This window comes from Dromiciops gliroides, chromosome 3, assembly GCF_019393635.1.
Source record: "Dromiciops gliroides isolate mDroGli1 chromosome 3, mDroGli1.pri, whole genome shotgun sequence".
NCBI classification, from domain to species: Eukaryota; Metazoa; Chordata; class Mammalia; order Microbiotheria; family Microbiotheriidae; genus Dromiciops; species Dromiciops gliroides.
This window is the reverse complement of record NC_057863.1, coordinates 511,760,772-511,774,453: the sequence shown is the minus strand read 5'-3', so window position 1 is coordinate 511,774,453 and position 13,682 is coordinate 511,760,772. Positions and strand designations below refer to the sequence as shown.

The 13,682-nt window shown below is 37.9% G+C and overlaps 1 protein-coding gene across 1 annotated transcript in view; it reads right to left on the bottom strand.

Annotated features, from left to right (window-relative positions):
- Positions 1 to 13,682, bottom strand: part of HEPHL1 (hephaestin like 1) — an 88,809-nt gene that overhangs the window by 31,207 nt on the left and 43,920 nt on the right. The window contains exons 9-10 of the mRNA XM_043996385.1: positions 9,282 to 9,493; positions 5,666 to 5,816 (exon numbers count right to left, since the gene is read on the bottom strand). Coding sequence (XP_043852320.1) covers positions 5,666 to 5,816; positions 9,282 to 9,493 — 363 coding nt within the window. The remainder of the gene's footprint in view (positions 1 to 5,665; positions 5,817 to 9,281; positions 9,494 to 13,682) is intronic.

The window sequence follows — 13,682 nt, the reverse complement described above, 5'->3', positions numbered from 1 at the left end:
CATGAAAACATGCTCCAGATCTCTAATAGTAAGAGAATTATTAATTAAAACAATTCTGAAGTTCTTTCTCCCACTTTGCAAATAAATCGAGATGACAAAAAATGGGAACAATGTTGGGGAAGTTTGGGGAAGATGGTCACATTAATCATTCAGGCAGCTAGGTGGCCCAGGAGATGGAGTGCTAGAACTGGAGTCAGGAATACCTGAGTTCAAATTCTGCCTCAGACACTTCCTAGCTGTATAACTCTTGCCAAGTCATTGAGCCTCTCCTTCCCTTCATTTCCTATCTGTAAAATGGGGATAATAATAGCACTTACCTCCCAGGTTTGTTGTGAGGATAAAGTGAGATATTTGTTAAGTGCTTCACAAACTTTAAAGTGGTTATAGAAATGTTACTATTATTGCTATTAGTAATAATAATAGTGATTTGTTGTTATTGTTCAGTTGTTTTAGTTGTGTCTAACTCTTCTTAACCCCATTTTGGGTTCTTTTGGCAAAGATACTAGAGTCGTTTGCCATTTCCTTCTCCATATCATTTTACAGATGAGGAAACTGAGGCAAACAGAATGAAGTGACTTGCCGAGAGTCACACAGCCAGCAAGTATCAATTAATATGGAAAAACATACATAATAATAATTATAACATATTTTCTGTACTATAGTCGTCCTCGGGTGCCTCAACATACCATAGAGGGGGCTGTGGATTCATACTAGCTGTAAGGTACCTTAAAAGCCATCTAGTACAACCCATTAATTTTACAAATGAGGTAACCAAGGTCCACAGGTGTTAAGTGATTTGCCCTCGGTCACACAACTATGAAGGGATAATGGTAGGATTCTGGAAGGTTAAGCCAGTAAAGCACAAGATCAAGCTTGAAAGTGTTACCCGATTTGATATTATCATTAAAATCCTAAATTTCGAGTCTAACCAGAGAGGGCAGATTCCTGCCAACTGCATTCCAGTGTACTGGAAAGAGCACTGGCTTTGGAGCCAATGGAACTGCATTTGAATCCTGGCTCTTGTATTTATTTACTATCCTTATGACCTTGAGAAAAATCATTTCTTGTTGCTGGTCCTCAATTTCCTCTCCTATAAATTAAATGTGTTGGAACTTGTAAGGTACCATCTGGATCTAACTGAGTCATTGCAGAGATAACTCAAACACAGACCCACATACATAAATACAATTACAAATGGAGAATCACTGTACATAATAATGGGTCTGGAAAAAAGTCTGCATTTTACATTAAAATTTTGTTTTTTAATTAATAGAAATCTACGTTTCTCTCCCTCTCTATTTGTTTTGAAAAAAGAAAAACAAATTCCTTGTAACTAATATGTATAGTCAAGCAAGCATTGGCCATCTTCCAAAAATATATCTCATTCTGCACCCCAAATCCTCTCTGTAAGGAGGTATTAGTCCTCTGGAATCATGGATGATTATTGGGTTTATCATAGTTTTTACAGTTTTCAAAGTTTTTTTGTCTTTTACAGTGTTGTTGTTACTGTGTAAGTTATTCTTCTGGTTCTGCTCATTTCATTCTTCATCGGTTTATAAAATCTTCAAAATTGTCCATTTTTATAATAGCGATATTATAGCATAAATTGTTATAGTACTGCTTACTGTGAAGTGAGTCTGAGTCAGTCCATACAAGTTTTTCCACATTTCTTTAAAGTAGTCTGTTTCCTCATTTGTAACAGCACAATAATATTACATCACATTCATAAAATAGTATTACAGCACAATAGTATTACATCACATTCACTATTTGGTTGGTCATTCTTCACTTGATGAGTGTCCCCTTAGTTTTCAGTTTTTTGATACCACAAAAAGCTGTTATAAATATTTTTGTACTATAGGATGTCTTATGGAACGGTTTAGCTAGGTCAACTGGTCACTGCTTAATGATATTTTATGTATAATTTCAAGTTATTTTCCAGATTGGTCACACCTATTCACAGTTTCAACAACAGTTCCTGTTTTTTCATAGCCCCTCCAACATTTCTTGTTTTACATTTTTGCCTGGCACATAGTAGGTGTTTAGTGAATGCTCATTTACAGACTGACTGACTGGCATCTTTGCCAATCTAATAGGTGTGAGGTGGAGTCTCATAATTACTTTAATTTGCATTTCTCTTTTTATATCATCATTAGTAGCCAATGTGTATATGTTCACCTATACACATCTTACACAAGTTCACCCCTTTTATCTGCTCTAAAAGTTTGGCAATTGCAGAGGAGACTTAAATAAACTCTGTATTGCCTATGCCTCTATTGACAGCTTCTTGGCTAGTAGTAATGATTGTAGACTGTCTCATGCATCCCACAATTGTTACATAACCACTGCGGATTATGTAACCATTCAGTGCCATCTACCCTTCCAGACATCTTACAGGGCTCCATTCCACACACTCTACATCTGGCCACAGTCAGGGCCTTCATGACTAAAATACCTAATGCCCTCCCTCCATCTGTCTATTTCCTACCTATCATTTAAAGTTCAAGTGACCCTTCTTCTAGCTAGTTCTCCAATTAAGCTCCTTTCTTCTTCTTCTTCTTCTTCTTCTTCTTCTTCTTCTTCTTCTTCTTCTTCTTCTTTTTTGCAGGGCAATGAGGGTTAAGTGACTTGCCCAGGGTCACACAGCTAGTAAGTGTCAAGTGTCTGAGGCTGGATTTGAACTGAGGTCCTCCTGAATCCAGGGCCAGTGCTTTATTCACTGCTCCACCTAGCTGCCCCAAGCTCCTTTCTTCTTCACCATACCCAGGTTAGTTTCCAAACACTTCATGGTCAACATAATCCCTGAGGCTATTTCCTGACTCCCTGAAATGGGTAGAGAGAATAACTAGCAGCTACATGCCCTTCCCCTATTCCCAGGTACATCCTCAATCTCAGATATCTTTATTTTCCTCTCACTATCCCTTTGCCCATACATGTTCTCTGTGGCTGAAAGACTCTCCCTTCCACTCAACCTTAATTCCTACTCATTCAGTAAGCTGAACTCAAGTGCCACCTCTTCTGGAAAACTTTTCCTGATCTCTTTTTTCAAGAATGACCTTCCTTTCCTAATTCATAAAACATGTATAGTTATTCATCTGGCATCACAAGATCATAGGTTTAGAGCTGGGAGGACATCAGAAACATTTAGTCTAACCAATTCATTTTTTAGATGAGGAAACAGACTTAGGGAGGATAAGTGACTTGCCTAAGGTCACAGAAGTGACCAAATAAGCATAAGAGGCCAGATTTGAACCTAGGTCTTCTGATTCCAAACCCAGTGCTCTTTCTACCATACCACATGGCTTTTGTGTATCTTGCTAAATGGCAAGTTCCATGCTAATGAGAGGGTTTGTGTCATAGGGGATAGAGAACTGGCTTTGAATTTAGGTTAGGTTCAAGTCCCACCCCTAACACATAGCAGCTATGTAACCCCAAGTCACTTAATCTATCAGGACTCTAGAAAGCTTTCTAAGAATTATAAATTGTAGAACAGTTGCTGAATTTCACTGGTAAAAGGGGTTTCTTCATGGGAGATTCTCTACACTAATGAAATCACAGTTGTAGATAAAAAAAATCCTTTGGTTGGACTGTAGTTTCTATCATTGCAAGGACTGTGTCTTATCTAAGCTTTATGTCTTCCATAGTGTCCTAGTAGGTGCTTAATACAAATTTACTGAATTTATTTGAATATGTTGTGAAATAAAGTCACTAGCTAATGGGATGGATTAGTAAATTCTACTGCTGAGACTGCCATATTGAGATGATTAGATACAAAACTGGGTTCCATGGATGCCTCCTGTCCAGTGGCAGGTTTTTTAGACCTTTAGTTCCCCATAAATTTGTTGATTCATAGACAAAAGCTTAGGAAATCTACCATCCTCTTTCTTCCATAATTCACAGGAGGGTTTCTATAGTGTTGAAGTAGTCATCTAATATAGGAAGTCCAGAAGGCTGAATACTGTGGTAGAAAAAGGGTTGAATTTGAAATTCAAAGGTCTTAGTTTGATCCCTATTTTTTTTGTGGGGAAATGGGGTTTAAGTGACTTGCCCAGGGTTACGCTGCTAGTAAGTGTCAAGTGTCTGAGGCCGGATTTGAACTCAGGTCATCCTGACTCCAGGGCCGGTGCTTTATCCACTGCGCCACCTAGCTGCCCCAATCCCTATTTTTGATACTACATTCATAGCCATAGGAAAATGACTTGAGCTTTCTAGGCTCTGGTTTCCTCATTTGTAAAATGAAGAGGTTGGACCAGATAGTTTCCAAGGTTTCTTTCATCTCTAAATCTATGGTCCTATGTTTGGCCAACCAGACATTGCCCAGGACCAAGTTTTAGTCATCTATAACAAGATAAATTGCTATTGTTATAACTGATCTGAAAGGAAAAGACCATTTATTTAATAAATGTTTGCTCAATTAAATTGTCGAAAGTGAAAAAAATTGACAAATGAGTTTGTACAGAGGTGTACAAAGACCAAATGTTTTCCAGCTTTAAGCAATCACTAATTCTTGGAGTCTTTATCTTTTTGTGCCCTGGACCCTTTTGTTAGTTTAATGTGGGGTATTCTTAGAATAATGTTTTTACAAGCATAAAAATAATGCATAGGATCACAAAGGAAACAAACTAATTAAATTTTAAAAGTTATCAAAAACATTTTTTTAAAAAAGAAGTTCATACATTGTACACAGTATCATCAACATTGAGTGTTGACCTACTGTGATGGACTATATTCTTCTCACCAATGCAATGGTACAGAAGAGTTCCAGGGAACTCATGATAGAAGAGGATCTCCAAATCCAAGAAAAAAAAAGAAAGAAAGAACTGTGGAGTATAGATGCTGATTGAACCATATTATTTCTTTTGTTTTGGGTGCTGTTGGGTTTTTTTTCTATTTTGAGGTTTTGCATCACTGCTCTGATTTTTTCTCTTGTAACAGGATTAATGCAGAAATAGGATTAATGTTATTATGTGTATATATATGTGTGCGTATATATCTATATCTATATCTATATGTATAGAGATATATAGATATAACCTATATCAGATTACCTGCTGTCTAGGGGAGGGGGGAGGGAGGGGAGGGAGGGAGAAAAATCTGAAATTGGAAAGCTTGTATAAACAAAAGTTGAGAACTATCTTTACATGTAACGGAAAAAATAAAATACCTTATACATTAAAAATAAAAATAAAAAAAGAAGTTCATAGACCCCAGATTAAGAGCTCTTTTTCTACTTATGTTCTATGATGGAAGGATGTCTGAAACTGTGTTGGGTACTCTAATTATCCCAAAGCTTCACTGGACTTGTAAACCCAGCAGAAGGTATTTAGTTAATTGTTTTCTGCATTTATTGAGGGAAGGTTGGTTAGACTTGATAATACAACTGAATATTGCTGCTGAATTTGTGTTGAGCCATTCAAGGCTTATAGTTTCAGAAGTATTCATTAAGCTTCACAACATTCCTGAAAGACTGATAAATTACAACATAATAATTTAAAGGTTATGAATTGGGAAACTGAAATAACTTGCTAGTGAGCAAGGACATCAAAAAGAAATCAAGGAATCAAAATAGCAACAGCTGCAAAATGTAGGTTTGAAATCCCCAGAATATTTTACACTTCAAAGCAAATGGTTTTCCATTGACAGAGGTCATAAAGGTTTTTGGTACCATGCATTCGGTTGGATTTCACAAACTCTTTATCCTCTTTGTCAACACCAAAGGGACGCCAGGTAAACTTCCGAATGTTTTCATCCAGGTAGTGGCTCAGATTCTCATCAAAGACTGTGAAGACTAGGTAGAATTCTTTGTCTATTCCTTTCTATAATGAAGAAAGAAACAAGTGCATGAAAAATGCATGACAAACAACAAAAAGGAACAATTCTTAGCATTTTCCCCTTTAAAATTGAATACAGAGTGCATCCTAATGGACATATGTTTGCCAACTCAGCACTTTATTTTTTCAAATGAGGAGTTCTGGGGGCAGCTAGGTGGCGCAGTGGATAAAGCACTGGACTTGGATTCAGGAGAAGTTGAGTTCAAATCCAGCCTCAGACACTTGACACTTACTAGCTGTGTGATCTTGGGCAAGTCTCTTAACCCTCATTGCCCCACAAAAAAAAAAAAAATTTAATTAAATTAAAATCAAATGAGGAGTTCTGATGAATGTCAACAGTGCATCATTGACAGTCTCCCATTCAGAGCCCTTGTTTGTTGACAGCTAAAGTCCCTCTGCCCTCTCCCTTCCAAACAAGAACACATAGGAAAGGAGCTGCAAAAATATAGACATATAGAATATACGAGTGCCCAGGTATGGATGAGAGGGAAGAGATAGTGAGCAATGAAAAGAGTTCTTAGAAACTGATGCAATCTTCCTCATCAATAATAGATATAGCCTAGAGGCTTGCCTCTACCAACTCCAGGAAAATTACCATGGAAGGAAGTGGCCAATTATTTCCTAATTGCAAAGTGCATTTTTGGTCTTTACTTATTGCTTTCAATCCTGCAAGCGGTAGTAATTTTGATTTATTGGTTATCCAGTTCTAATCCTCTAACTCAATATTTCCATTCCTGTAAAAGTCATGCCAGTCAATTGTTCTGTGGCTCCACTCATTCCTGTGACTTTGTGGTTCAAAACATCCTATCCCCTGTCACTATTTCTTTATATTCTTGTTATAGGATGCTGTCAAATAAAAGCAGGTACTAGGTTTAAAGAAAAATGTATCTCTAGCACTTAGTACGGTGTCAAACAGAAAGTAAGTCCTTAACTGGTGGTTTTTCATTCATTTGTTCCTTCCTTTTTATGTGAATTTCTCAATGTACCAAACTCAGAGTTGCTGTCAGTACTTTTAGCATGCCTCCATTTCCTCCAGAGCTCTAAATGTTGGTGCTATCCTTGCCATCCCAGAAATTACTTTGTTTTTACTTTGTATATATTTTGTTCATTCAGTCATTTTAGTGGTGTCTAACTCTTTGTGACCCCATTTGGGGTTTTCTTGCCAAAGATACTGGAGTAGTTTGCCATCTCCTTCTCCAGCTCACTTTACAAATAAGGAAAATGAGGCAGACAGGGCCATGACTTGCCCAGGGTCACACAGTTAGTAAGTGCCTGAGGTCAGATTTGAACTCATGTAGATGAATCTTCTTGATTCCAGGCCTGGCACTCTATCCACTGTGCCACCTAGCTGCCCCATGTTTTGTATTTATTTGTCCATATACATATTGGTTTTGCCCAGTAAAATGTAAGCTCTTTGTAATCAGGGGCTATTTCATTTTTGTCTTTGTGATTCCAGGACCTATTACTGGCACACATGAACTCATGATAAATATTTGCTGAATTGAAACTACTTCATTTTGTTAGGGTGCCCTATTAGGAACATTCACAGAACTATGGTAACCAGGATTTCTTTCCTCAAAGTGTTGGTAACCCTTGTCCCCTCTTCAATCCATCCTTTATACAATAACTGTTAAAATGATTTTTCCCAAAGCATAGGTTTGACCACTTCATTCCCCTACTCAATCAACACCAGTGACTCCTTATTGTCTCCAGGAACAAATGCAAGATCCCTTTCTTTGACATTTAAAACCCTTTACAACCTGGCCCCAACTAACCTTTTCAAAGTTATTATGTATTACTTCTCTTCATGCATTTTACTATAGTGCAACAAAACTGACTTCTTACTGTTCCTTACAACAAAGCTCTCTATCTCTTGTATGTCTTCTTTTGTACTGGCTCCCATAACAGGGGAATGCTCTCCCTGGCTAGATCCTAAGTACTTTGAGGATTTGTATTTGTATTTGTATCCTCAGTGCTGAGCATATATTAGACACTTAATAAATACTTGTTGGATGACTAATGGATGGACTTGTATGGGTTAGTGTATCTCCCTTATAATATGTCTGTTTCGGTCTGAGTCAAAGAAGCAATATTTTTCTCAAGAGAATATAGATCAGGGCAGTTAGGTGGTGCAGTGGATAAAGAACTGGCCTTGGAGTCCAGAGAACCTGAGTTCAAATCTGGCCTCTGATACTTACTAGGTGTGTAACCTTGGGCAAGTCACTTTATCTGAATTGGAGAGAGAGAGAGAGAGAGAGAGTGAGAGAGAGAGAGAGAGAGAGAGAGAGAGAGAGAGAGAGAGAAGATATAGATCCTTGCTAGGGGTCCTATCCCCACCTCTTTGTGAATAATGCGTGGAAACTAGGAAGCTTGTCTCCAATTAATTACAGAAGGCAAGAAGGGAAGTTGACACTGAGTAGCTTGGTTAGGCAGAGTGTGTAGCTGAGGCACTCCCAGACAGTACAGTACCAGTCAAAGAATTATCCTTCCTAAAAGATTCAAACAAATTTCTCCCTTGCTTTGAGCATCATTCTCCCAGAACATACTTTATTCTCTTTCAGTAGAAATACTTGCGAAAAGAAGAAAGCATGGACTGAAATTCAAAGCTGAAAACCCACAACTGGATTCTTTTTCTCTTGGGAATAGCTCATTTATTAGCAATGTATTCAGAAGGCCTTTATGACCAACAAATTGATAAAATTTAGCACCATTTTCTAGTCAGAAATTTTCTTTTTAGGGCTAATAATAAAGAGACTTTTAAATTATACATATGCCTTTGTCACTGGGAGAAAATACGGCTATAATGCTTAACGTATGGTATTTAGAACTTAGCACTCCCAGGAAATTCAGGGAAGAAACTTCTAGCAGACCATGTGTTCTACTACATAGCTACCTACTAGGACAGAATTGTTTCTTCCTCTATCCTTTCTTATATTAAGGTCAACATAATGTTTTGGGGGAGGTAGTGAGGTGGTACAGTTTTTAGAGTATTGGGCTTGAAATCAGAGAGACCTAAGTTCAAATATGGCCTCAGACACTTACTAGCTATGTGACCCTGGGCAAGTTACATATCTCTGTTATTGTCAGTTCCCTCATCTGTAAGATGAGCTGGAGACGGAAATGGCGAAGCACTCCAATATCTTTGCCAAGAAAATCCCAAAAAGGGATTTCAGAGTCAGACATGAATGAAAATGACTACGCAACAGAAGCCTACTATTGGGTGCAACTTGATAGAACAGAATTGTTTCTTATTCTATTCTCTGATATTTAGGTCAATTTGATTTTATCTATTTGAAAGAGACTAAATAAGGTACTGAAAAAAGGACTTGACAAAGAAGCAGAGGACTTTTCTGTTCCTGTTCCCACTACTTGCTAGTTGTGTGACCTTGGATTAGGTATTTCTGACCAAGTAAATTCAACAATCATTAAGTGCCTACTGCATTGATGTACCTGTCTTCCATCATCTTTGAGAGTGTCCCTTTTACACACCAATAATGGCCCTATTAGACCAGAGCTCGTGTCCTTGATTGGATCCACTGCTGAGAAGTACATATACGTCAAACAGGGGGGGTCATCAACTGCTGGGCTTACACTTTCAGGCACCATCCACCTGTATGTGAATTTGTCACCTGGTTTTACATGAGCTCCAATCTTCTGAAACCCTTGGGAAAAAAAAAACAAAGTAAAATAGTCAATTATACAAAGGGAAGCATAAGTACAGAACAACATAAAAAACCTTAGACTTTTGATCAATCCAGGCTGGGCTGTTCCTCCCTTACAGTGGTACTAAAGGATATCTAGCTTAATAGAACTGTTGTTCTTGTGTCTAAAGCAGAATGCAATTAAAGTATGGCTACAGCTTTTTAGAAATTTAAGGCAATGGACAAACGTCCTAATCTTTGATCCTGAATAGTTGAAGGATAGGAGAGAAGGGTTTAAAGATGGGGGCAGGGCAGGGGAATGTAAAAATGCCAAATTTTACTTCTCACTTTCTTCTTTGTCCCTGAAGCAATCCTTTTGAGTTTTCCTGAGTACTTTGTACTATTGACAGCAACAAGAAATAGATGGGTAAAAATAACATGTATTCAATTTGATTTGACAAATATTTAAGTGTTCGTTGTGTTCAAAAGTAATATGGCAGCATAATTCCTACCCTCAAAGATGGCAATAGAAGTTAGAATATGGTGAAGGGCATAGGACAGGTCAAATAGTCATGTAAAGTTTAAACAATGCTTAAGAGTCTCAAGAAAGATTGTGAGATTCAGTGGAATGTAAATGGAGCTAAACCCTAATCATTCTAACTTAATGGTCTTCCCACTTTACCACACTTACTCTGACAAAGGATAGAATTCACCCTAAATTTCTGATTTAATGCATTAAGCATCAGTTGAAGGTAAGAGAACAACATGATAGTCATCCTTCTTGGCATTAATCCCCAAAGTTGGATTCTTCCAATATCCTTAAAACCTCAACTTGTCATTGATTCATGAATTCATCTAAACCATTAATTTCTATCTTTATGTTTTCAGTTCCTCAGCTAGAATCATACCCAAATGTTGGATGACAGAGTGAAGGTGGCCAAGGGTATGCTAATGGAATACAAGATCTGTCAAGTCTTACCGAAGTGGAAAGTCTTCAGATATGAGCCTAACGATAAGCCATCTGTTGGTATACTGAGGCCAGGTATGTTAAACTCAGAGACTCATCACCAGGTTGACCATGGGGTGATACATTTTTTAGCCACTGCAATTTTCAAAGTAAGGCATAGAGAGGTTGCAATATGCCTGGGTAGAGGGAAAGCTCCCACTGATGAAATCCTATATTGTTTAAGTATTAAGGTATATTTTCACCTGTAAAGTCTCTTGGACAAATGCATTCCCTAAGTTTATTACCTTTTGACAGTCAAAATAAAAATATCCAGAATTCTGTTATGGGCTGTAGGTCCTTGGAGACTTTTGTATAAAGGATTGACAATGGGTTACATATCCTCACTGCCCAAGCCTATGGCTTAGAAGATCAGACAGGACCTGAATATCCTATACCTTGAGCCAGGTTGGAATTCTACCTCTCCACCATCCTTCAGCAGCACTATCAGGATAGACCAGCAGAACATATGGGTCTAACCTGAGTAAAAAGCACTGCAGCCCAGCTGTCTACACCAGCAAGACATAAACAATCAGTCTGGCCAAATTCTGCACTCAAGAGCAATGTCTGGGAATCTGGGAATCTGCTCCCCTTTGTGGCTGACCTCTCCGGGGCATGTGCTGGCAATGATCAGATGCAAACAGGAATTCATACAGGAAGGACCACACCTGCTTCAGCCTACATAAGTGGGAGCTCACCCTGTGTTCGGTTTTACATGTGGTTTATGAAGAACTGGTCGCAGTACTGAGATCAGGAAATAGACAAAAGAAGAGAGCTGCCTGGTTTGGGCTATTGAAATATGTTTTCTTGTGTTGTTGTTTCAATCAGAACTGTTTTCCAAGTGATAGTTACATTGTCCTGGGGAATGATTCCTTTTCTTAACTAGACCAGAAAATATTACAGGGACATTGTGTAAGAAACTTTGTTCTTTGTAATGAGAGACAGCCCCATATAGGGAAGAGGGGACTGCACTGGAAATCGGGAGACATGCAATGAAGTCTCAGATTTGCTAAGAACTAGCTGTGTGATAGGGCAGTCAGTTGAGATCCCCGAACCTTAGTTTTTTCATCTGTAAATTGAAGAGGTTGAACAAACTTAAGTTTATATGGATGGAGGTAACAAGGAGATAAAACCTGGCCTCAGAATGCTGCTGATGAGAACACAGCTGTAAGGAAGGGGAGGAGTTGTCATAAAAGTTTGGCCTCTCCTTCTTCTTCTTTGCCCTTGCTACCTGGCGGGCCTGCCACCACCCAGCCTATCCTTGACTGAAACTGGACTAGTGGTCGAGCAAGCAAAAAGCTATCGTCAGAGTTCTGGAGGTAGATATGCCAGATACAAACTAGCAGAGCTAAAACTACACATTTTTGTGCCCAAGGCAAGGAGGAGTTGCCTTAGCCAGATATCTGATAGCTTTCTACTTTAACTAATTATTCTTGCTAACAAGATGCTAAGCTCTGGGTTGTTGGTTTTTTCTATACTGCTAAAGGACTTTGACTGTCATTAGTACCTCATAAATCTGTGGTCCTGGGGCCAACTCCTAATAATTTTCCCCTAGTTAAAGCTCCTGACAACAAGCTCTGAACTAGCAAAGGAAAAAGTGAGGGTTGAACTCCTTTCAAAGGAAAAATGAAGATAGAAGATAGAAGGGAAGTTTCCTTAATCACCATTCATAAATAAAGACATATACAGCACTATATATACTATTTTCCTAAGTTAAAATCTGGCCTCAGACAAATGCTGTGTGACCCTGGGTAAATCTCTTAAACCTGTTTGCCTTAGTTTCTTCATCTGTAAAATGAACTGGAGAAGGAAAAGGCAAACCACTCCAGTATCTGCCAAGAAAGCCCCAAATGAGGTCAGGAAGAGTCAGACAGATTGAAACGACTGAACAACAAATTACATTATACTATAGATACACATACTATCATGTCATATATTTTGTCATGTCGTGTAAAGTTGTTATATTACATTGCACGAAAATATGTTATAGGAACAATGGTTCACTAATTGTTCCATATGTGTATGTCTTCTTCCTGGCTAGGCTGTAAGTTCTTAGTAGGCAGGAAATATGCCTTTTACTTCTTTTATACTCTCCAAATGGTAAGTACATAATTATCAGCACAAATAAATACTTGATTGCTACTGATCAAAGATCAAATAAGACTGATATGAACTGAATACAGAATACATATGAATTCTATTGCCTTCACCCACAGTATCCTTTCCAATCTTCCCTCCAAAAGATCTCCTAATGGACCAATGCTTATAAACTATATTATATATATTATATTATATATATATTATATTATATATATATATTATAATTATATAAATAATTATTGTATAAGCTATATAAACTAGCAAAACTAATAATTAGCAAACTAATAATAATAGCTAATATTTATATTGTACTTACTATATGCCAGGCACTGTGCTAAGCACCTTGCAAGTATTATTACATTTGATCCTCACCACAACTTTGGGAGGTATATTTTATTATTTTCCCCTTTACAGATGAGGAAAATGAGGCAAATGGGGGTTAAGTGACTAAACTAGGACACAACTCAGGTGATATTGATGCAAAGTCATCTCTGACCCCACCAATACACATGCCTTCTCTCTATGAAAGTTATTCTTCCCCAAATAGCTCATTCTCCTTCCCCTTGACCTGTCCTTTGCATTTTTCTCTCTCCACCTCGTATGCCTTCTTCCCTGTTATTTATGTACCTGTCTTTCTTCCAAGTAAATGGGAAACTCTCTGTGAGCAGAATCTGTCTTATCTATCTTTGTAGCCCTAGTCCCTACTGTTGAAAGTGGAGGAGGAGTTTTGCTGTACCTGACCCTTCACAAACACCAGTTGTAGCTGTAGCAGCTGCACTGTCCTTCAGTGTCTCCTTTTCTCAAACTCTTATTGGTACAAAAAGACTTAGTTTCTGAAAATGGAAGATTCCAGAGTCCTGCAAATATCCTCCTTCATTTTCTGGCTTAATGGGCAGTTTTCTTTGATTTAGTGAAACTAGTCATACTAATACAACACCTGCCTTATCTGTCTCTGTATAGCAAAAAAAACCATTTTTTTTAAACAAGCGTACGCTACTTTGTATGGCCACCTGCATTTATAGGAAAAGCAGTCTTCGTTTTTCTCTGTTTCATATAATGTATAAATGTTGTTTGCTGAATTGTGAGTAATACATTCCCCATCAATGG